Source organism: Misgurnus anguillicaudatus, chromosome 25 (genome assembly GCF_027580225.2).
Source record: "Misgurnus anguillicaudatus chromosome 25, ASM2758022v2, whole genome shotgun sequence".
NCBI classification, from domain to species: Eukaryota; Metazoa; Chordata; class Actinopteri; order Cypriniformes; family Cobitidae; genus Misgurnus; species Misgurnus anguillicaudatus.
In genome coordinates this window covers 23,058,316-23,083,891 of record NC_073361.2, presented here as the reverse complement: position 1 = coordinate 23,083,891, position 25,576 = coordinate 23,058,316, and the positions used below count along the sequence as shown (strand labels likewise).

At 37.1% G+C, this 25,576-nt stretch overlaps 1 protein-coding gene across 1 annotated transcript in view; it reads left to right on the top strand.

The window, feature by feature from the left end:
• The first annotated feature begins 1,016 nt into the window (after positions 1–1,016).
• The window catches only part of adgrg2a (adhesion G protein-coupled receptor G2a), a 35,244-nt gene continuing 10,684 nt past the window's right edge, over positions 1,017–25,576 (top strand). The window contains exons 1-23 of the mRNA XM_073864244.1: positions 1,017–1,238; positions 2,914–3,014; positions 7,139–7,726; positions 8,805–8,861; positions 9,884–9,928; positions 10,153–10,209; positions 12,603–13,076; positions 13,262–13,309; positions 13,400–13,464; positions 13,775–13,837; positions 13,930–13,967; positions 14,054–14,181; positions 16,319–16,436; positions 16,607–16,671; positions 16,797–16,838; positions 16,924–16,991; positions 17,137–17,180; positions 17,295–17,325; positions 17,422–17,456; positions 17,530–17,657; positions 17,744–17,858; positions 18,171–24,754; positions 25,241–25,457. Of these exons, the coding sequence (XP_073720345.1) occupies positions 2,915–3,014; positions 7,139–7,726; positions 8,805–8,861; positions 9,884–9,928; positions 10,153–10,209; positions 12,603–13,076; positions 13,262–13,309; positions 13,400–13,464; positions 13,775–13,837; positions 13,930–13,967; positions 14,054–14,181; positions 16,319–16,436; positions 16,607–16,671; positions 16,797–16,838; positions 16,924–16,991; positions 17,137–17,180; positions 17,295–17,325; positions 17,422–17,456; positions 17,530–17,657; positions 17,744–17,858; positions 18,171–24,754; positions 25,241–25,457 (9,110 nt within the window). The 5' untranslated portion in view covers positions 1,017–1,238; position 2,914. The remainder of the gene's footprint in view (positions 1,239–2,913; positions 3,015–7,138; positions 7,727–8,804; positions 8,862–9,883; positions 9,929–10,152; positions 10,210–12,602; positions 13,077–13,261; positions 13,310–13,399; positions 13,465–13,774; positions 13,838–13,929; positions 13,968–14,053; positions 14,182–16,318; positions 16,437–16,606; positions 16,672–16,796; positions 16,839–16,923; positions 16,992–17,136; positions 17,181–17,294; positions 17,326–17,421; positions 17,457–17,529; positions 17,658–17,743; positions 17,859–18,170; positions 24,755–25,240; positions 25,458–25,576) is intronic.

Below are 25,576 nucleotides of genomic sequence, written 5' to 3'. Positions count from 1 at the left end.
AATATTTCCTATTTTACTTGGAAAGAATCATATTTTCCTATAATTCCTAATTTCCAAATTTTAGTAATCAAAACTAAAACTACTTCGATAAAACATTTATAAAGTTTTCAAATTATTTTAAAATGGACAACCCAGGTCCTCATTTATCTTTACAAGTCATACAGTAAGATTAAGTAAACAATGGCAACATTTTTATTTTTGGCTAAACTATTCCAATAACAGTCCTTCAAGTAAAACTGTCTGCAAAGATCCTCCTTCAAACAAATCTCTCTTTACATCTGACACACATAGTCGGTTGATAGGAACACTATTCAAAGACACTATTAGCTAAGTCATGGAATATTTGAGCTGTCTGTGTGACGTTATTGTCTCTCGAAAAGAAATCCTGAGAACAGCAAGGGTGTCTGAACCCAGAAAAACACCTAAGGGGCGACACAAGGTACGCACAGATGGGCATGATTTACCTCCACTGACAAGCTGCTGAGGGTCCAGGAAATGTCTGACTCCATATCCTGGTCCCATGTTGTGCCTAAAAGAAAGAACAGGTGCCACCAGATCACTTTTAATTAAGTAACCATGGTACTAGACCCAGGAAACACAGGAATACCATCATGTTAACATTTGTTTGACAGGAATACCATCATATGTTTGATTTGTCTGATGTCTTCATTGGAATTTTATAGCCAGAATTGAATGCACAGTTGAGGTATTAAAGTATAATATAGCAATACTAATCTATATACTAGCCTACAGTATCAAGTTTAGATTTATATCATATCGACAACAGGGCACCACACTATAGACTACATAGAGTTTAGATATTCACAACATGGCAACAAACAACACTAAAGACTACAGTCAGTTGACAATGACATAGATAGCCAAATAAAATTTATTACAAGAAAGGGGTTTGTAGCGTATGATTGTTCTCTGAAAGATAACAAAGTGAACAGAAAGGCGTGTCATCCTCTTGTTACTTATGTACAGTACTTTTCACAATAATGGGAGTGTCACAACATTTTTTCAAAGCCAAGTGCTGTCTCTTTTACTTTCCCCACATCTGAAATCTTTGCTGTTTTTCCTTACCTGTTTGTAAAACTGAAGCGCAAAACGACGGATAATCGTTGTAGTGGGGTTTATTTGACCCGAGGTACCTCAGATGGAGTTACGAACTCGGGTAGAGGCGCGAATTTAGGATGTCCTCGCGAGCATCACGCGGCGAAGTGCTACGGCAGCAGGTGAGTGCGAGACTCCTCGTTCAGTCACCTGTGTTACACAAGTTAGATTTGCTTATTTATCACACTGAAAAACTGAAATCCACAGACTATTTTAAAGTTTATGTAGGCTACACACGAAAATTAAGTAAAAATAATGTATATTAATATTTAAAATCTGTATGAAAATAAAATATTGGGAAATTAGCTAGCTAGCTAACTTACTCAGACAGACAGACAGATAGACCGAATGCTAGATAGATAGATAGATAGATAGATAGATAGATAGATAGATAGATAGATAGATAGATAGATAGATAATTTTATTTTAGTAAAAATATAGTAACCGTGTTTTTGGCGTGTTTAAGATTAATTGTCATTTGTATTACTATCATTTTACCACAGACATCATGGTAAAACTATAGTTCATATTTCTGGTTACTTTGGTATTACTAGAAATACCATAGTTAAACTGTAGAAAACCATAGTTAATTTTTACTACAGACAACATGGTAAAACTATAGTTCCTATTTCTGGTTACTATGGTATTACTAAAAATACCATAGTTAAACTGTAGAAAACCCTTGTTCATTTTGTTATTTAAAGGCATTGGACAGGTGTGACACATTTCCTCAGACTATACCTTCAGCTATGAGAGGAATTTGTCATTATCGTCTTAGCTCTTTGTCACCCCACATGACTGACAATTAAAGAAAATTGAAAACTTAAAAGGATCGTGCAGTTTTCTATGAACTTCATTTGAAGGTTCAGAAAAATAGATATATGAAGATTGAGAGCCAAACCGGTCCGACCTGCTTGCATACCAAAAATGACAATAACATGCTGTATTGATTTGACTTCTGAGAGTGTACAGTTTCATTTGTTAAGGTCAAGGCTCCTTACACAGATTTTTTTACACTTTAAAAAATGTAAGAATTCTGTAATCTTGCTTTGGTCAAATTTACACTGCACACAGAAAAATAGTTTCACAAGAACTCTTAAAATAGTCACAAAAGGGTTACAGTTTCTACTGCTTAAATGCATTCTGCAGGTACAGTACAAAAGTTGTCACTGGGATGGCAAAAAGGTCCTAATATATACCAATATGCACCTTTTAGGTAAAAACCTGTACTTTTTGAAAAGGTATCACCCCAATGACAACATTTGTACTTTTCTCTGAAAGGGTATAAGCAAATTTGCATCAGATATTCATTTTGTGTCAATGCAAATTACATGGACCAGGTTCCTATGGGATGCATGATTATCTTTCTTTCTTTTGAGAATTTGTTCTCAAACAAATTCATTTTCATTATAACAAATAAGTGAAAATTGTTTAATTTGTGTTTTTAGTAAAATTACTGAATGCAAGTGCTGTCTCGATGGGTTCATAGTGTAACTTTTATGCTTTGAATCAGTGCATATGTTTACTTTTAACACAAAAGGTTTTACCAATTTACAGCTTGTGTTAAAACAGGTTTTTGGTTTAGGAAAATAGCAAGGGATCAGGATTGATCTATTTAGTTTGGGAAGTTATATTGATCCTTTTATAGTTGAATATGATTTTAATTATTTAAAAGTATAAGGCCCTACAAGCAATATTTACCTTATGTAGTGCTCCATGCATGTTTCACCCCGTTATTGTGTTACAGTGAATGAAACATTATTGTTACTGAAAGTGTTACTTTCTTTTACTTTGAAGGATGCATTACAAGCACACCAAGCATCGGAGTGGACAATACAGGAAGTCCACACATCACTTGATCTTGTTCATCTGTCTATGGCTTCACTTACTGCCTCAAGGTTAGTACATTATATGTTACGATATTACCAGCAAATATTATTTTAATCAGAATTTATTTTATAAAATATTGTGAATGGTTTTTTTTTGCAGTATATTAAAAAAAATGTATTTCCATTCAAAAGCAATGAGCTTCATAGTACAACTTCACACAGACAGAACATCTTAGTATACATGTTTGCTAGGTTTTTGTTGCCAAATACTTCCTCATACAACTTCGACTCTTTAGAGAAGATATTCATGTTCCTCATAAGTGCACATCATATCAAACCTGTACCAAACACACAATTTCTTTCCCAGCAGATTCATTTAAACCTCCAGGAAGTTGCACTGTCATTCACATTTCTGCATTTATGCAAAGCGAATGCATTCATGCTATACATTTAGTACATTTGTGTACTGTAGGTGATGTGTTCGCTGGGAGTAGAATCCATGACCTTGGCTTTGCAAATTCAGTACACTAGACCGTACAGAAGGCATTGTCATCACACAATGCTTTTTAAACGATTTTCTGTTTTGTGTGCAATATGCATGCGGTAGTTCCATATATATATATATATATAAATGATCAAAGTACAAATGGAGCGGTAAAATCTGGTCTAGAAAATGTCCTAAAATAGCATTTACATAATTGGTTGCCAGCACTTCTGTAAAAAGTCTATCAAATTATGGCTTGTAAAATGATTGATAGGAAACACAGGAGTGGAAAGACGTTATGAATTATGAACAGACAGGACTGAGCAAGCTGTATTGAGTCATATTAGAGGGAGATTATATACCATTATTAGGTCTGATCATTTTTAGATTCAAATGAATAATAAACAGAGGTATTACCAGAAGATTTTACATGCCTGGGGGCCATCTACAGGAGCTTGAGGAAGGAGAGAAGAGGGAGTTTAATAAGGGAGAATGAGAATGTTTGAAGTTCAGTACACTTTTATAAATAAAGGTGCTTTAAAAGTTCATAGCGAGGCTATAGAAGAACCATTTTTTGGTTCCTCAAAGAGCCATTTAGTCAAAGGTTCTTCAAAGAATAATTTAGTTATTTTCTGTACTCAGAAGAACCTTTTTCACCATTGAGAACCCTTTTGTGGAACAAAAAGGTTCTTTGGATGTTCTTTAATTCTTTATCGAACCATTCAGCCAAAATGGTTCTTCTAAAGCACCTTATCTCTAAGCGACTGATCACACAGAATGCATTTGTAATGGTTAAAAAGAAGGCGGACCGCACTGCCTTCATTTGATTGACTTTAGAAAAGAGCCGTGCGCTGTTTTTTTATGCTGCTTGGTGACCACCAAATTAGCGGTCCTGTCAGTCAAGGATGAAAGCGTGAGCTCACTTGAAACTTTGGTTTGCTGTTAATTTTAATATTAGCAGATACTTTAAAAAGAGGGCGTTTGCTTCTAATCTTGATCGAGGGTGAAAGGTGAAGAAAAATGCAGGAGGTGTCTGGTTGTTCCAAGAATTAAACTTCTGTCACCACAACTCTTACCTCATTTGATTGGAAAAAACGTTAAATAACGTTGAGCTTTTCCTCTCAGAGTTGACTATAACTTTAGGGCACTACTGCAAAAACGCACTTCTCACTGCCACAAACACATCTTGTGTGATCTGCATCTTACAATTTAGAATATATCATGGCATAATTTCCCAGGTTTCATGGGAAACTAATTGAAGATCACATAACAAAAGAGATTTATTTATTTTACTGATTATGAGGATACTTATTTTGTCAAAATAATAGAAATGCCCTAATGCTAGAATGGATTTTAGTCAAGATTTTAAAGGAACTACTGTAGTTATTTTAGTACTAAGTTGTTTTAAAAAATACTGCAATACTAGTATTTCATTTATAGTATTATTCTGGGCTTTGAACCGGTTCACAGAACGAAAACCAGAAACTTTCAAAAAATATATGTTTCGGAACAGAATCATTTATTTAAAATAATGGTAAACGGTTAATATCGTTTTTTTTTCATTCTTTGACAAGATTTCTGTGCAATATGACTCGGTGAAGTTCACTTCCGGTTGTCTTGACTCATTGGAGAAATTAGAAGCTTGTCACCAGCAAGTAAAGCCCAAGTCTCTAATGCTCAATCATAAATATTGTAGGCTACCAAGTATCAATTTTCTGTACGCACATGCCGTTGAATGTGTACGGTCCAACTCTAATCAAACGTGATTATCCCTAAAAATTTCCTTTAAAATACATTTGGTGAATAAAGCACTGAAAAACAAGGTAATTTTCACTTTATGTGAAGCAACTGTTTATGCTGCATCTTCTTCCTGAAGCACCGTTTGGAATTCGTTCTCCGTCTGTGTGTGTGCGCGTGTTTAAGTGCACTCAAAAGTGCATACACAGAGAGACGCGTTTCAAAAAGCAAGCAAACAGTCTTTCTGTTCTTAACAGGACACATTTAAACAAAATGATCTCGAAATAAAACAGTAGGCTATTCTTTTTCTAATAAAAACATTTGTTTAAGTTATTTGCCAATAATTGACATGGCAGAAATTGTCCTTGTCTTAATTCATGTATAATGCTGGCAAATGTAGGCATGTCAGAATTACAGTTATGGCGCTTACATAATGTAGCCTTGTTAATTTTTGATGACAAAATAGAGACCTCAAGGAACAGTATGTAAGAAATGTATATCAATTAATCATAAAATAGCCCTGATATGTAACTAGACATTAAGAAATCAATTTCATTTCAAATACTTATATCACTGACCGGCCATATTGTCATTTAAAAAGTGGAGTTGCAGCACTCAACTGATGTTTATGTTGTGTATTGGCAACCAGTTGTGTGATTGCAGTACCAGTTTTGGCCACATACTGTTCCTTTAAGGAAAATTATGCAGACTAATAATTTAAGTTTAATGTCCTAATGATCAGCCGACATTGAACGTTATTAACCAGTTCGGGAACTTTATTTATTTTTTGTTCTAACTGCTTCATTAACGTCAATTTTAGGGTTGAATCGAAAAACCAGAAACGTTAAAATACTGTTTCTGTTCGGAACGAACCAGTTGGGAAAAAAATCTGGTTCAAAGGTTTTATATGATATTTTTCTAGGTCCAAATGCTTGGCAGGGTGATAAAAAAGTTATAACTTTTTCTCACAATTGACTACAGAGTCTTGGCCAAGGTCTATCAAAGTGTGTCAAAATATTTAAGATGGTGATATTGTCAGGTCTTTCATGGCATTATAAGACAGTTAAACTAACAAACATTTAATATCAGTTTTTATACTGCTGTCAGTCGGACTGTCAGTCACAGTGAAGCTAAAGTTCCAGGCCAGCGTGTTTTAGCTTGTCTTGTTTTTGTCAAAGCATCAAACAAAGCGTTAAGAAACTGACAGGCTTGCGTAGAATAATGGTGAGATCAAATGAAGGATCAGATTTTTTTGTGGTAAAGTAATGTTGTGGAAATTTTGTAAAGATTTAACAGCGGAGAATACTTATTCAGGGTTTGGTTAAGACAAAAGAACATGCTGTCAAATGTGGTTAATGGATTACATGCACGCGCATTGCATTTTTTCTTGTGAAGTATCCTCGATTACTTCGACACACGGTGACCAAAATGTATAAATGTTATATAGCAAAAAAAAAAGACTTTAAACAAAAAGTTATCCCAAAAATAAAATGGCATCATTTGTATGGCAGTACAATTAAAAGTTGCAATCTAAGTACCTAAGTCTTCAAAACCTCACCCTGATTCACATACGCTGTCTGGTAAGATTTTGTGGAAAATGTCAGCTTGACGTCATATGGCTTCAACCCACATAATAATTGCATATTGTATTGAATTGCGTAGAGGCAAAAGCAGTTGATTGCAGATTGGATTGGCATTTTGTTTTCAAACGCAATACAAATCATATCTTTTTCATTTAAAATGGCCAAATGTTATGCCAAATGTCACATTACTGTGGTAAACAAGGTTGTAAATCCTGATTTATGTTGACCCTAGCACCCTAATTCTCAAAATGATTTTCTTATGGTTGTTGTTTTTGTTATTAAACACATACTGGCAGCTTCAGAGACTGAGTCTTAATTAGAGACTTAATTATAATTATCATAATTAAAGTGTAAATAATGTGTTTATCTGCTTCTTTCTCTTTCTCAAGTAAATGGAGTCTTTATGTCTGATACTAAAGCCGTCCTTCAAGGATGTGATGACCACTGGACTTTCCAGGGACAGCAGGATATTGCTGTGCTCTTTTTGACAACAGTATGTGTAGACGTACGGATCTTATCCCCCGGTGCGTGGACTGCATTTAGCTACGTGTCGGTCCCCGCACCCCGCTACGAACTGGCCCTGCAGGGAGATGAAAACTCCCTGTATGCCTGGTTGTTGGGAGTACGGCATCAGTTCCCTGTCCAGCTGACCCCTCAACGATGGTACCACCTATGTTTGCGATGGGACGCCCCTCACCAAAGCTTCAGCCTGACAATACGGCACCACCCGGAAGTGTATCAGCGCACGGCCATAGCTCGTGCAATACCCCCCTCCGGGCGTCTTCTGCTTGGCTGTCGGCCAAAAGACGCCACCCCTGGGGTCAAAATGGCTACTGTGGAGCTCCACCTGTTCCGCATATGGGACGATGTGGGGGAACACAATGCCTGCGAAGACGGCTCGGTGGTCGGCTGGGACTCAAGGTTTTGGACGGTCACACGAGCACAGGCTAAAGTTCAAGATTATACCCTGCAGTGTGGTGAGTATAGGATGTGTTAACTGCAGAGATTTACAAGAGAGAAGCCTGTTTATCTGGTAGTGGATCACACGTACCAGTTAAACATAGTAAACGATAATTTAGTTAATCATAAAATGCCTGCAGCACTTTCTTTGAACTTAAAGTATGCAAATTTTTGAAATATAATGCCGGTCTATATAATGACTTCCTTGAAGCATGAATGTGCATGTGGATTGGTTGTGGCATTCAGAGGGGAGTTGACTAGATCGTCACGTTTGCGTTATTAGCGCAATTATCTAACTAACCACCCACAATGCAGTTTAACCAGATGCTAAAGGCACTAAAATAATACCGTTGTTAGTGTAATTGATGTAATTGTGGGTGTTTAGATAATGAGATGCAAAAAGTGGGTCAAAGTTTGTACATTTTATTGGCCTTTTTTATAATAAACAAGATGATGGAGAAGATATTTAGATACACTGTGCAAGCTAGAATATTTCGAGTAGGTTATATAGAAAAGTTAAAACTTGATCCACTGCATGTAGCATCCTTCACAACCTTGAACTTGGAAATAAGCAGCAAGACAGGAAGACTGATTTGCATAATTCGGATACTACTAAAATAACGTAGATGGTGCATGCAAATAAAAAACACTATCAGCAGGTTCACTGTTCATTCAAGTCAATTCCCCTCTGTGTTTAATATTGTTTTATGCATAATGTTGCATGATAATTTTAGTAATTTCATAGCATTAACATTTATTACCGTAAATGCATGTGCAAATGCATGTAGCCTTGTATGTTTCTTGCATCAGGTTTCATAAATCTGAAAATGTAGGTGAAAATTTACTTGAATACATTTCAAATATCCTCAATTCAAAACCTATCCAGCACAGAGGCTGAACTGAATTTTTTATATATATATATATATATATATATATATAATTACTTAAATTAAAACACTTGGCTTCATTGAAATGGTCTTTATGACCACATCGGATTCTGATGCAGGGTACAAAAATGGGCAGTAGTGTTTACCCTCACCTTTGGCTCTCTTTCACTTGTGCATGCCAATTCTGTTTCTGTATTTCATCTTCTAGGCCTAGAGCATCTGCGTAAGAAACGCAATGCAATGCAAACTACGCCGAAATCGAACAGTAAGTCTAGTGCAAGTATGAATTCACTTCACTTATACAGTTATAGTGTGGTGATGGGTAACTATGCACTCTGTGCACACATCTGTTAAAGATTGCAGTGCTTTTAACTTATTTACATAATGTGTTAGTTTTGAATCTATGACGTATAAGTATAACTCCCACTTCTTTGCAAACATTGCTGTTCTTTTGTCACCTATCTCACGGCATGCTACATTGAAAAGAAGTCTACCTTTCAATCAGCACAGTTTATGACGCAAGAGATATTTCGAATAGCAGATGGGTTGGGCATTTTCTCACGTTGGATGCATTAGGAATGTGCTTTTTTAGCTGTGTACAAGACAGGTGTATTCACACATCAGTGTTAGATATTTAGAAAGAAATTACATCCATTGCAGCTGGGTTGACGGTAACTTACCGTAGATTTAAATTTATGTTTTTTACTAGCAAGAGTTTGTTCAAAGTTAAATACATTTTAAATATTAACAAGTTTTTATCTTTATAGAATAAAATTATACAATAACAGCCTCATGCAAAGCATTCTGGGAAACAGAAATCATCATTAACCTTTTTCTGTTTTTTGCTTCAGATTTTGTTTCCCAGAATGCTTTGCTTGATGCTGTCTTTTTAGTTTTACTCTGTAAAGATAAAGACTTGTAAATGTTTAATGTTCATTTAACTTTGAACAAAATGTTGCCAGTAAATAACATACATTTAAATGTACGGTAAGTTACCGGCAACCCAGCTGCAATAGCACTGTAATTTCTACGGATTTTTTTTTTAAGTGTATCTGTTTCACACTGTGATTATCAGATGTATTGTGCAATGTCATGTCAATTTATGCAAAAGTTTGTCATATAAAGGACAAACAAATTATGTGATACAGTAAAGCTGCTGTGTTTGTGGTTAGTATTGTGTAGCGCCGTGTAATGTAGGCGTGTGTTTTTGTTACCTGCGCATTTCAGTAAAGCTATTTTTAGATGATAAGGTTTAAAGGTTGACGCTCAATATTTGGTCTCTTACAGCATCGGAAGGCACATCCGGACAAATACTGTCATTGACAAAGCCAAGTAAGTGAATGTGATCTGCACGTCACCAGAGACAGTAATGTTATTAATAGAGCCTTCACTTGATTAAAAATGAATTATGTTAATTATAAGATGTGGCAAATACTTAATCAAAGTAAATGCAATTAATTAGGCTACATAAATCAATAGTTGCTGAGAAAAGCTGTAAAATTGAAATAATAATTTTATATCTTTATTACCGGGGTTTTTTGTGCTTTCTTTTTAAGGTCCGCTTTTCACTACTTTGGGCTCCATAATTAACAATGCAAATCAACTTCTTCAAGGTCAGTAAACAGCTTTAAAATGATGATAATATCAACAGACCATTTAAGGTGCTAGATCAATTTTCCTGAAGTCAGGATATCACTTACTGTATGTTGTATTGGTGTTAAATGGGTAAGGATGGTTAACTTAACGTCAAACAGGTGACTAGGTAAATAATGAAATAATGAATTTAACTAGTCTGAATAACTTAAATATTAATAACATTTTAGGCTTTAGTTTTTTAAGCTGTGCTGCTTTAAATGGGAGAAATTTTACAATTCTTAATAGTGTTGTCATGGTACTAGAATTTCTAACTTCGGTACGGGAAAATTCTGGTGTTCGATACTTTTTTGGGTGCCTCGAGGAACAATCTGCCACAGCATTAAGGCCTTATGCTGTTTTTATTATTATTTTATTATAAGACAAATATAACAAGGCAGAATTCTCCTAAAAACATCCACACAGCACTCCTGCTTGGCTTTCTTGTACTGTTAAACCAGAACGAACAAGAAGAGGAGGCGGGGCCCTGCATTCACGTGCACTTTATATAAGTGTGCACGTCATTTTAAAGAAAAAGAAAGAGCAAAAACGCGCAGCTGTTGTTCACAGAGTTATAAAAAAATGCGCAGCTCATCTTAAAGTATTGATTCAGTGTGACAAGAGTATTGGAACCATTTTAAATTGTCAGTATTGATATGTATCGAAATATCGTTTTTTTTTTTACAACACTAATTCTTAGAGAGGGGTTTGCGTGCTAAACTCTTTCTGTGATGCATCAGATTTAAAGTCACGGAAGTAGCGATTGTCTTATTTTCCTCGTCTTGAAGTTGGTTAATGTCGCAATTTGCAAATCGTTGCGATAGAGAGATCGTTTCGAGGAGGGAAGGAGATTAGTGTTTTTGATTAAAAACTGAAGAGAGGGCAGGGCGCATGTATTTTTTTTACATAATGAAGCTCAAAGATAAGTCATACTAAGTCATACCATGATATTCCAAAAAATTTAAGTTTTTAGTTTCAATTTTATTGTGATTTTAACAACATCGATACAACCATATGAACACCACTTTTAATACTAATTGCATTTTTTAAAGAGTGCAATAGTGCATTGCAAGGTTATTGTTATTTATCTTTTCATTTTTTTGAAGGATCCAATTTGAAGGACCCTGTTGCGTCAATAAACTGTTAAGACATTTGTCTGATGGGTGTTTGGTTAACATTTACCTAAACCAACCCAAATATATTACCCATAATATATTGGTTTGGTTTAAACAACGGTTGTGTAAATATTGGACAGAACCACGGTTGCCACACATGTCCTGAAAAGTAAAGCCAAAACATTTAGACCGCCCCCTGGTGGCTGGCTGCATTTTAGGTCATAAACCCCGCCCTGTTCATGTAAACAAACATAGACTGTAAAAAATATGGACGATGCCTGTTCGCTCTCTTCCATTGGTGAAAAGTGAAGCTGTCAGTGTCCCAATATGGCGCTGACATCTTGGGTCTTGAGTCTGCGCAGTAGCGATTTCGTTACCAGTCCTGCGCAGTAGTGAGCAGGAATTAAAGCCGCGAAATCAAGGCACTGCCCCTCGTTTTCGCGGAATATCACAGCTGTCAATCATGACGTGACACTACCGTTTTAATAGCATTAAATAACTAACTAAAGCAAACTATTTTTAAAAACAAACACTTGAATTTACATCAGTTTGATAAAAACTAGAGTAAATGACAGAAACCAGCTTTGGAAAAAAAGATAATTGAAGTGTAATTGAATTGTTTAGTTGGTCTCAAGTCCCATTGAATAACATGAGGGAGGCGGGGTTTATGACCTATACTGGGACCAGTCACTGGGGGACGATCGAGACGTTTTGGCTTCACTTTTCAGGGCTTGTCATTAAATCATTAAAATTTAAATTTAAAATAATATTTTACCAGTGCTTGTTTCTGTTATTTTAGTTGTTTCTTATTATTTTAGGAACTTTTAAGTGTTAGTTATTTAAATAATTTGTATTAAGTTAGTTATTAGATGCTATTAAAAAGGGGCGCAACAACATGATTTGTGTATTTGTGATTGAGTCAAACGGGAAAATACGCAGGGCGTTGATATTGTGGCTCCACCTCAATACACCTTTTATATTTATTCATTTTATACAATAGAAATCAATAGAGAAACATCGCCCATCTTTACAGTCTATGAACAGACCGGATGTGTTATTATTATGCTTCACTATGATGCTACCAGATTTACTGTGTTTTGTTTCTCCCTGGTGGGATGAATGACAATAAACTTGAACTTGAGCCATGTGTTGGGTTATAAATAAACCTATGCTGAGTTGGTGTTACCCAACCCTGATTGTTGGCTTTCAGTAAGATGATGCAATGATAAAACTAATTAATCTTTGTTTCAATTATACAGCACAGTCTTCATCTGTTTCTCCGAGCAGTACATCTGTTAATACAGCCACCCCTATACCTCAGGGTCAGATCAAAACCACAACCTCTCCTTCACCCTCACAACCCAGACCCACACTGAATTCATCTAATGGCATTGTGGTGAATACTTCAACCCCCATTACAACACAAGCTCCTCTCACAACAACTACCACCATCACAGTCCCTCCTCAATCTCTGATTGGTTCAGCTGATAATCCAACAACCATTATGACAAACACCAGTGGATTCAACAGCATAACCCCAACACCTGCCTCACAGACCTCTAACCTAACAGTCCAGCAAACCCATAACACAGCTATCTCTTCTGTAAAGTCTACCTCTGAAATACGGGCCAATCAGACAACAGCACACCTTAGCACTACACCTCCTGTCATGGCTCAAATAGCCAATCAGTCAACAGTTGTACGGACAAAGAGGTCTTCTACATTATTAACAGGTACAGCTATTATGACTATATTCTGATAGAAAAAGACAAATGGCTTCTATTTCTGTGATAATTACAGGATATTAAAATAAACTCCTTACCTTCGTTCTCCTATCTGCCACATATTAAATCATTTATATGTTATATAATTCATCCTAATGGGGTTTTTCGCTTTGATGTCTTTTCATTTGTTCTAGGGTCATTTGTGGCGCAGTGTAACTTTTCTCAGTACTGCGCTGATCAATGTAAGAAGAAACTTTTTTACACTAAAATGTGATTTAGATTGGATGTGGAGATTCCTGAAAGAATAAAATATGTCTTTTCTCACCCAACAGCATCATACTACTGGATGCCTGTGGAGGTGGATGGAAATGTACCCGAACAAGATATTAAAAATTGGGTAATAAAAAATATTATAAAAATATTTATCTGCCATCTTATAGTAGATATTTTAATTTCCACATACTATAAAAATGATGGTTAATTTAAAGTTAGATTATCCATCTTTTGCTATTAGATTAACTAAACAGTATTTTATGATTTTATGTATGCAAAAGTCAACATTTAATCTCTTAGCACACCTCATAATAATACATTTTCTTGGACTTGTAAAGTACAGCAAGCACGGTTTGGCTGAGATTTAAACCCAGATGCTTGCTTTATATGTTCAATGAAGTAAAACACACTAAAGAACTGTATACTGTGCTTAGTTTTTAGATCTATTTAGGTCCACCTGCCCTGCAGTCAGTACTACAATATGCCAAGCTTTTGTGGTAAGTATTTGTGACTAATAGTAAATAGTTCACAGGTGATATTTTATGTAGTCGAGCATGGGATGATTATCATTGTTTTTCATGTAATATAGACGGCTGAGGTTACATGTCAAGACACGGTGAACATCCAGTAAGTCAAAACTGAAGTCTCCACAAATTTAACAAACCAGCATAATCTCAGTAACAAACCATTGACTACTGCCTCTGTTACCATAGGAAGACTAACTGCACCGTGCTGATACAACTTAAACAGCCTGAAAATGCATGTGAAATCGGTAGGCTGGTGGAAAACAATACAGGCCAACCAATAAAAATCAAGCTTCTAGGAGATGTGGAGAGAGTGGGTGAGTAAAAACTACTGTACTGAGTTGACGTACTCTGTGTTAGTTAAATCAACCAAAAGTCAATCTTATTATGTGATGATAACTTAAAATGAAACCATTAATTAATTAAAAATACATGTCCGTTTTGTAATTTCAAAGAAGTAATGTTTATAAAAAAATCCAATAATAGGTACTGATCAATTTCAGACACTTCAAAACATTTTGTTGTCATGTAACCATATGTGCCTTTGTACAGCTCAGTAGTTAAACTTTGCAAGGTCATGGGTTTCACCAAGGGTCAAAGGCTGTAATGGTGCGTTCACACCAGACATGGAAGAGGCAGCAAGCGTGAGTGATTTACATGTTAGGTCAATGCAAAGACGTGAACAGGCGTCCTGCAGCACGGTAATCAAATTGAGTTGAAAAATCGGAACTTTGGGTGATTTTTGCGGCGCGTTAACCAATGAGGAGCTTGCTCTAGCAGTGGCGTGATTACAGGAAGCGAGCGGAGGCAGAAAAACAAAAAAGCGAGCAGGGTTTCCCACAGAAAATGTGTTAGTTATGGTGGTAGGGTTGGGCGCTGTTTGCGGGGCCTGTGGGGCGTTGCAATCAAAGCGGCGGGGTATACGTCATGATGAAAATGAAAATATTTTTATTAAAAACAATCAAATAAAACTTAATTTTTAAGAAACTATTACAGAAAATAAACACATACTAGATGTTTAATGAATTAAATGTTTTTAACAGATACCTCTAACGGGAATAGCTGCGTAATGAAGTGAAACTAAAGGGTTAAGAAACACAAACTGAAGCAGATTTGTAGAACGTCTAGCGAATGATTATAGATAGCGCGAAGATTGCAAAAACTGATAATTTCCCACTATTAATTACATTATCTTAAAGGAGTGTAACTACTGTAGCCTGTAAATAATGCACATAAATAACGTGAGCAAGAGCGTTCAACAATTATATCTAATCAATAGGCTATCGTATCTAGCTAGCAGGTTGCTCAAACAACATAATCACCAGCTAACTTACTTTAAATTTGCAACAAATACAAAAACAGGCTTAATCAAACCCAAAACATAAGTCCACTTACGGTTCTCACGGACACGCGTTTTATCAACTGGCCATCCTCCAGACAGTGACGGACCATTTCGGCCATGTGGCACCCGTGCCTGCTCGTGGTGTGAAGTGCATCCGCGCTATTCTCTGAAATGCACTTGATGGCCTTTTGTGCAGTGATTTTCTTTTTTTTTTGAACGACCTAGTTAAGGCGGTAGGGTTTCTCAGCTTAGGCAGGCCACCCGAACTGCAAAGTGCTGCGGGAAACCCTCAGGGAGGGCAATCATCATCGCTATACGAGACATTTTCGTACTTTTACAGGAATTAAAAATATCATGTTTGGAAGAAAGTAAGTGAGGAGGTCGAATAATCTAGTAAGTTTACTCAATTTGAGCTATATAACCCCCGCCCTTGACGCGAATTTATGCATAATGTCTCGAATGACTAGAATTTCACGCACGAATGAAGCGAGTAAACTTAAAATGTTCAATCATCCAACTGTGCGCGAATAGCACGTTTTTGACGCATTTTCCCTGTCTGGTGTGAACACACAGTAATAAAAGCATCTGCCAAATGCATACATGTAAATGTATGTCCTTTGACCGAAATAACAAAAGCCGCAAACGTGAATTACTTATTTGTTGTTTAACACGTACTTGATACCTAAATTATTTAAAGAGCCAATGTGTCATGTGTTATTTTTATAAATTAAATTTTTTTTTATTTGGCGGCTCCTCAGTTCACATGGCTTCATGGGATAGTGAAGAGTTAATTGAATGCCCACTTAAAATCTAGACAGAAGTACTAGGTCATCCGGGTACTTTTTTGCCTTTTGTTTTGTTTTGACTATTATGCATTCAGATATACTACTTGATTTGCATACTGATTCTCGCCTGCTACAGTATATAGTATGGAAGTAGGCTTACTGTTTGTGCAAAATGATGTCTGTTCCTAAAGGATGATGTCATTAAGGAACTAAACTGTGTTTGGGCTAAATAATTCACACTTAACAAACGGCAACAATTGAATTCACACTGATCCAACAAACTCATTCGTTTAATAATCAAAGTCTTCATAAATTGTTTGCTCACAGGTAAAGGCTTCTGCATGGAGAAAACCATTTTAGCCCCTGGTGGTGGTTATGTGCATTGCACATCCTCTATGTCTTACAATGAAGTCTGCCAAATCCAAGGGCCTGTCAGCGTAACATGGTAAACGTTTCTAGCGATCTTAACCTTCCACTCTCTTATAGACTTGTTTAGTCTATAAGAGTCAAGACTTTACTTGCATGATTTATATAAAAGTAGCTTTATGACATTTTCTGATATTTTGATGATGGTATTAAGTTAAATAAATGTATTTATGTTCACTCTCTTCACAGCTCTTCTGGAGAGAATGATATCATCCCTAATGATTTACAGATACTTAGTGACCAAGCCTGCAGTGGTGAGAATTTAAATGGCATCTTAACACAGACTATAGATGTTTTTCATTAAGAAACTAACAGTATATAAGGTATAGAGCTTTGCCATAATGCTATTTCTTATCAAAAACTTCTACATTGCTTTTAGTTGCAAACCAGCAGCAATGTGAATGTTACATATCTAACTCTGGTAAGTGCACTACACAATACAACTGCATGTATGCAAATATTTCAAAACATTGAAACTCATCCTTTTACCTCTTCTATATTTTTAGAGGCATATTTTGCTGTTGGTATAAACATTTTGAGCCCCGATGTGGATTTCACCTCCATCCAGAACTCGGTAAGTGTGTGAGCAGATTGTCTAAAGCAAATGAGACGCGGACATAAAATTTTACGATTAACTCTGGCCGACTCAAACAGACAAAGATACAGGGCAATGTTATGGATCATTGTTTATATTTCTTTTCTTTGCTTAACTTTAAAAGGTTTTAAAGTGGAGCTCTTCCTGCGACACAAACAGCGTTTCAGGGTATGTCCAGCATTACAGTTATTTCTATCTGAAAAAATATATAAAGAGAAATACTTAAATGTATGTATATTTTTTGACATCTACTTTACGGTTGATCACGTTACATTCCCATAGGTCTCTGTGCGACGTTTTACATGCGTATCAGGTAAACATTTGATAATCTGTTGTTTTCCATCTCAAAGAAACTAATCTTGTGAATAGTTACAAGCCGGACAAACGTCCTTGTGTTGATTTTCTACAGGGAATGCATCTGGAATGTTTTGGTGAAGCAGCAAGGTAAGGTGCATCGTGACCTATTGTGTGTTTCTGCACGCATTCGTGTGCATCTAACCAGTATATTGTTCCTCAGGCTCTACACCTGCATGTTAACTCTGCAACTGTCACAAACGCTGGATGTGTGCATTGTTAGCAAAGCTGTAGCCGAAATGTGGAAGGATAGCACCAACGTATATTTTGGTGGGCCTGTGTATAGAACAGGTGAGTGTTGAATGACATGTACATGTATATGCATGTGTTTTGCATAGTAAAAATATCATTCTCTTTTCTGTTTGTCTCCTACACAGCTATATGTCGTTTGCCCAGTACCACTGACAGCAACCTTTTGAACTCTACATTTACTTGGACCTCTGTCAATCTGAGCACCAGCCAGATCAGTGATGTCCAAAACCAGCTAATATGGTACTGCTCAACACTATGCATAAAACACATTTGTATTTGAATTAATTAGCTGACATAGTGAAAGATGTGTTCATATTTTTAAGCAAATTCATCATTGGCTATGTTCACACTGACAGCCTACAGCAAATCTAAATTACTATATATTTGATTGAGCTCAGATTAGGTTTATGTAGTTTAAACATTATGAAACAGATGATTTGCATATACTGATTTATGAGCTTTCCATTTTTGTGATTTTTGGGATATTAAATGTTTAAGGACTGTGTTATATATTGCACACATATATAAAACTATTCTGTCTTTGTTCTGCAGTGATCAGGGTCAGACGTATGCTGTTCTTTTAAGTGATAGTTGTGAGATCCCATCTGAATCCTACACTACTCCATCTGTTCCTCCAAGCACAAGCACAGAGGGCGGAGCTACATCCCTAAATGTCACTTCTCCATCAGTAACTACAGGCCCGCCACTGAGCAGCCATACCAACACAACGGTTACAACATTCAGCACTGTCAACACACAGAATAATGCTTCTGTTACATCGTTCAATACAACAGTCTCAGTATCCAGCATTAGCTTCACGCCCACTAACAGCACAGACACTCAAAGAAACACACTTTCACTCAGTACAACTGGACTGCCACTCATTCCATCAACCAGACTGCCCACTACAACAGACACGCAAAGAAATACAGCAAGCACACTGGAAAATGCAACTCTAACACCATCCAATATATCAACTGGACCATTAGTCAATACAACAGCCATACCACTCATTAAAACAGTCACACCAATTAATGCAACAGACACAACACTCAATGTACCAGTCACAACACTCAATGCAACAGACAGACTATTAACTACAACAATTACACCACATAATGCAACAGTCACCACACCTAATGCAATAGTCTCAACACCTAATGCAACAGTCACAACACTCAATGCAGCAGTCACAACATTCAATGCAACAGACAGACTATTAACTACAACAATTACACCACATAATGCAACAGTCACCACACCTAATGCAATACACTCAACACCTAATGCAACAGTCACAACACTCAATGCACCAGTCACAACACTGAATCCAACAGACAGACTATTAACTACAACAATTACACCACATAATGCAACAGTCACCACACCTAATGCAATACACTCAACACCTAATGCAACAGTCACAACACTCAATGCACCAGTCACAACATTCAGTGCAACAGACAGACTATTAACTACAACAATTACACCACATAATGCAACAGTCACCACACCTAATACAATACTCTCAACACCTAATGCAACAGTCACAACACTCAATGCACCAGTCACAACACTGAATCCAACAGACAGACTATTAACTACAACAATTACACCACATAATGCAACAGTCACCACACCTAATACAATACTCTCAACACCTAATGCAACAGTCACAACACTCAATGCACCAGTCACAACACTCAATGCAACAGACAGACTATTACCTACAACAATTACACCACATAATGCAACAGTCACCACACCTAATGCAATACTCTCAACACCTAATGCAACAGTCACAACACTCAATGCACCAGTCACAACATTCAGTGCAACAGACAGACTATTAACTACAACAATTACACCACATAATGCAACAGTCACCACACCTAATGCAATACACTCAACACCTAATGCAACAGTCACAACACTCAATGCACCAGTCACAACATTCAGTGCAACAGACAGACTATTAACTACAACAATTACACCACATAATGCAACAGTCACCACACCTAATACAATACACTCAACACCTAATGCAACAGTCACAACACTCAGTGCAACAGTCACAACACTGAATCCAACAGACAGACTATTAACTACAACAATTACACCACATAATGCAACAGTCACCACACCTAATGCAATACACTCAACACCTAATGCAACAGTCACAACACTCAGTGCACCAGTCACAACACTGAATCCAACAGACAGACTATTACCTACAACAATTACACCACATAATGCAACAGTCACCACACCTAATGCAATACTCTCAACACCTAATGCAACAGTCACAACACTCAGTGCAACAGTCACAACACTCAATGCAACAGACAGACTATTAACTACAACAATTGCACCACATAATGCAACAGTCACAACACTCAATGCAACAGTCACAACACTTAATGCACCAGTCACAACACTGAATCCAACAGACGGACTATTAACTACAACAATTACATCACACAATGCAACAGTCACCACACCTAATGCAGTACTCTCAACACCTAATGCAACAGTCACAACACTCAATGCACCAGTCACAACACTCAATGCAACAGACAGACTATTACCTACAACAATTACACCACATAATGCAACAGTCACCACACCTAATGCAATACTCTCAACACCTAATGCAACAGTCACAACACTCAGTGCAACAGTCACAACAGTCAATGCAACAGACACAACACAGAATACACCAGACAGACTATTAACTACAGCAATTACACCACATAATGCAACAGTCACAACACTCAATGCACCAGTCACAACACTGAATCCAACAGACAGACTATTAACTACAACAGTTACACCAGAAAATGCAACAGTCACCACACCTAATGCAATACACTCAACACCTAATGCAACAGTCACAACACTCAGTGCAACAGTCACAACACTCAATGCAACAGACACAACACAGAATACACCAGACAGACTATTAACTACAGCAATTACACCACATAATGCAACAGTCACTACACCTAATGCAATACTCTCAACACCTAATGCAACAGTCACAACACTCAATGCACCAGTCACAACACCTAATGCAACAGACAGACTATTAACTACAACAATTGCACCACATAATGCAACAGTCACAACACTCAATGCAACAGTCACAACACTTAATGCACCAGTCACAACACTGAATCCAACAGACAGACTATTAACTACAACAGTTACACCAGAAAATGCAACAGTCACCACACCTAATGCAATACTCTCAACACCTAATGCAACAGTCACAACACTCAATGCACCAGTCACAACACTGAATCCAACAGACAGACTATTAACTACAACAATTACACCACATAATGCAACAGTCACCACACCTAATGCAATACTCTCAACACCTAATGCAACAGTCACAACACTCAGTGCAACAGTCACAACAGTCAATGCAACAGACACAACACAGAATACACCAGACAGACTATTAACTACAGCAATTACACCACATAATGCAACAGTCACTACACCTAATGCAATACTCTCAACACCTAATGCAACAGTCACAACACTCAATGCACCAGTCACAACACTGAATCCAACAGACAGACTATTAACTACAACAATTACACCACATAATGCAACAGTCACAACACTCAATGCACCAGTCACAACATTCAGTGCAACAGACAGACTATTAACTACAACAATTGCACCACATAATGCAACAGTCACAACACTCAATGCAACAGTCACAACACTTAATGCACCAGTCACAACACTGAATCCAACAGACAGACTATTAACTACAACAGTTACACCAGAAAATGCAACAGTCACCACACCTAATGCAATACTCTCAACACCTAATGCAACAGTCACAACACTCAATGCAACAGTCACAACATTCAGTGCAACAGTCACAACAGTCAATGCAACAGACACAACACAGAATACACCAGACAGACTATTAACTACAGCAATTACACCACATAATGCAACAGTCACTACACCTAATGCAATACTCTCAACACCTAATGCAACAGTCACAACACTCAATGCACCAGTCACAACACTGAATCCAACAGACAGACTATTAACTACAACAGTTACACCAGAAAATGCAACAGTCACCACACCTAATGCAATACACTCAACACCTAATGCAACAGTCACAACACTCAATGCAACAGTCACAACATTCAGTGCAACAGACAGACTATTAACTACAACAATTACACCACATAATGCAACAGTCACAACACTCAATGCAACAGTCACAACATTCAGTGCAACAGACAGACTATTAACTACAACAATTACACCACATAATGCAACAGTCACCACACCTAATGCAACAGTCTCAACACCTAATGCAACAGACAGACTATTGACTACAACAGTTATACCACATAATGCAACAGTCACCACACCTAATGCAATAGACTCAACATCTAATGCAACGGTCACAACACTCAATACAACAGACAGACTATTAACTACAACAGTTACACCACATAATGCAACAGTCACCACACCTAATGCAACAGACACCACAACTAATGAAACAGTCTCAACACCTAATGCAACAGTCACAACACTCAATACACCAGACAGACTATTAACTACAACAGTTACACTACAAAATGCAACAGTCACCACACCTAATGCAACAGTCAATGCAACAGACAGACTTTTAACTACAATTGTTACACCACTTAATTCAATAGTAACGACACTCAACGCAACAGTCACAACACTCAATGCGACAGTTACAACACTCACTGCAACAGTCACAACACTCAATGCAACAGTCACAACACTCAATACAACAGTCACACCACGCAATACAACAGAAACACAATTATCTGCAACAGTTACACCATTTAATGCATCAGTCACAACACTCAATGCAACAGTCACAACACTCAATACAACAGAAACACTATTAACTGTTACAGTAACACCACTTAGTACTACAGTCACACCACTGAATACAACAGTCATCACACTCAATACAACAGTTACACCACTAAATACAACAGTCACAACACTTAATGCAACTGACACACTATTAACTGCTACAGTTACACCACTGAATACAATTGTCCCAACACTCAATACAACAGACAGACTATCAACTGCAGCAGTTACATCACTTAATACAACAGTCACAACACTCAATACAACAGACAGACTATTAACTACAACAGTTACACCATTTCATGCAACAGTCACAACACCCAATGCAACAGTCACAATGCCCAATGCAACAGTCACAATGCTCAATGCAACAGTCACAATGCTCAATGCAACAGTCACAACACTCAATGCAACAGACAGACAATTAACTACAACAGCTATACCACTCAATGCAACAGTCACAACACTCAATACAACAGTCACAACACTCAATGCAACAGTCACAACACTCAATCTTACAGACAGACTATTAACTACAACAGCTACACCACTTAATGCAACAGTCACAACACTTAATGCAACAGTCACAACACTCAATGCAACAGTCACAACACTCAATCTAACAGACAGACTATTAACTGCAACAGCTACACCACTTAATGCAACAGTCACAACACTCAATGCAACAGTCACAACACTCAATGTAACAGACACAACACTCAATCTAACAGACAGACTATTAACTGCAACAGCTACACCACTTAATGCAACAGTCACAACACTCAATGCAACAGTCACAACACTCAATCTAACAGACAGACTATTAACTGCAACAGCTACACCACTTAATGCAACAGTCACAACACTCAATGCAACAGTCACAACACTCAATGTAACAGCTACACCACTTAATGCAACAGTCACAACACCCAATGCAACAGTCACAACACTCAATCTAACAGACAGACTATTAACTTCAACAGTTACACCACTTAATGCAACAGTCACAACACTCAATGCAACAGTCACAACACTCAATGTAACAGACACAACACTCAATCTAACAGACAGACTATTAACTGCAACAGCTACACCACTTAATGCAACAGTCACAACACTCAATGCAACAGTCACAACACTCAATCTAACAGACAGACTATTAACTGCAACAGCTACACCACTTAATGCAACAGTCACAACACTCAATGCAACAGTCACAACACTCAATGTAACAGCTACACCACTTAATGCAACAGTCACAACACTCAATGCAACAGTCACAACACTCAATCTAACAGACAGACTATTAACTGCAACAGCTACACCACTTAATGCAACAGTCACAACACTCAATGCAACAGTCACAACACTCAATGCAACAGTCACAACACTCAATGTAACAGCTACACCACTTAATGCAACAGTCACAACACTCAATGCAACAGTCACAACACTCAATCTAACAGACAGACTATTAACTTCAACAGTTACACCACTTAATGCAACAGTCACAACACTCAATGCAACAGTCACAACACTCAATCTAACAGACAGACTATTAACTGCAACAGCTACACCACTTAATGCAACAGTCACAACACTCAATGCAACAGTCACAACACTCAATCTAACAGACAGACTATTAACTTCAACAGTTACACCACTTAATGCAACAGTCACAACACTCAATGCAACAGTCACAAAACTCAATGCAACAGTCACAACACTAAATGTAACAGACAGACTATTAACTACAACAGTTACACCACATAATGCAACAGTCACCACACCTAATGCAACAGTCATAACACTCAATACAACAGACATACTTTTAACTACAACAATAACACCACATAATGCAACAGTCTCAACACCTAATGCAACAGTCACAACACTCAATACAACAGACAGACTATTAACTACAACAATAACACCACATAATGCAACAGTTACAACACCCAATGCAACAGTCACAACACCTAATGCAACAGTCATACACACAACAACCTTCCCAGTAACAAAAAACATTTCCAGTGTGCCTGTTACAACCAATCCAACACAATTAAACAACTCAACAGAAAAAGTTGAAACTAACACAACTGCTGTGCCAACAATACAGCCAGGCTCTCCTCACAACACCTCCAATTCCTCAATAACCGCTCCACCTGTCCATCACATTACTCCAACAACCAGCAGAAAAAATACATCTGTGCCAACCACAGTCAAGGCAACAGGTTTGACTATTAATTTGTTTATGTTTTTCAAAATGAACAATACACTGTATTTATACGTGACATCAAGTTGGCATATTAAAGGGTGATCTCATTCATTCTTGTAGGCATTCATTTTTGTACATTTGGATAGACACAGTATTAGGGCTGGGCTATATTGACCAAAATTCACATCTATGTAAAACTAAAATCAAACTTTGATCCTGGATTTCACAAGGTCAAAAATGTACAAAAATAAATGCTGCTAATATCAGAGTTTACATAATTATATCTACAAATGTTTAACTCTTTCCCCGCAAGCATTTAAAAAAAAGTTGCCAGTCAGCGGCAGAATTTTTATGATTTTCAGAGTTAGTGTTTTATAAGTTGGGTAAGTGGACAAAAGCGGAAATATGATTGACCTAAAAACTCGTCAATGGCGGGGAAAGAGTTAAAAGATCATCCTGTGTATTCACATGTCGTACTAACTTTAATTTCCGTATTTTGCAGTAACAACCGAAAGTCCAGGCGAACTGGCTAACAACCTTCTAAATCAAACCAAAGATGTGTCTTCTTTAAACTCAACTCAAGTGAATGATTTGGTCAACCAGTTAGAAATACTGCTTTCTGCACCCAATGTTAGTCTGGAAGTGGGCCGAGCATTGCTGTCTGTCATCAACAACCTGCTTGATGGCTCTGCAAACAGTCTGAGTTCCTCATCCAACCGGTAAGAATGAAACACAAAACACAAGCATGAACGCAGTCATGGTTTAAAACTGTTCATCACAAAAAAAGAAAATTCTGTAAATACTCATCCTCATGTTTTACAGATCTGTATAAATGTAT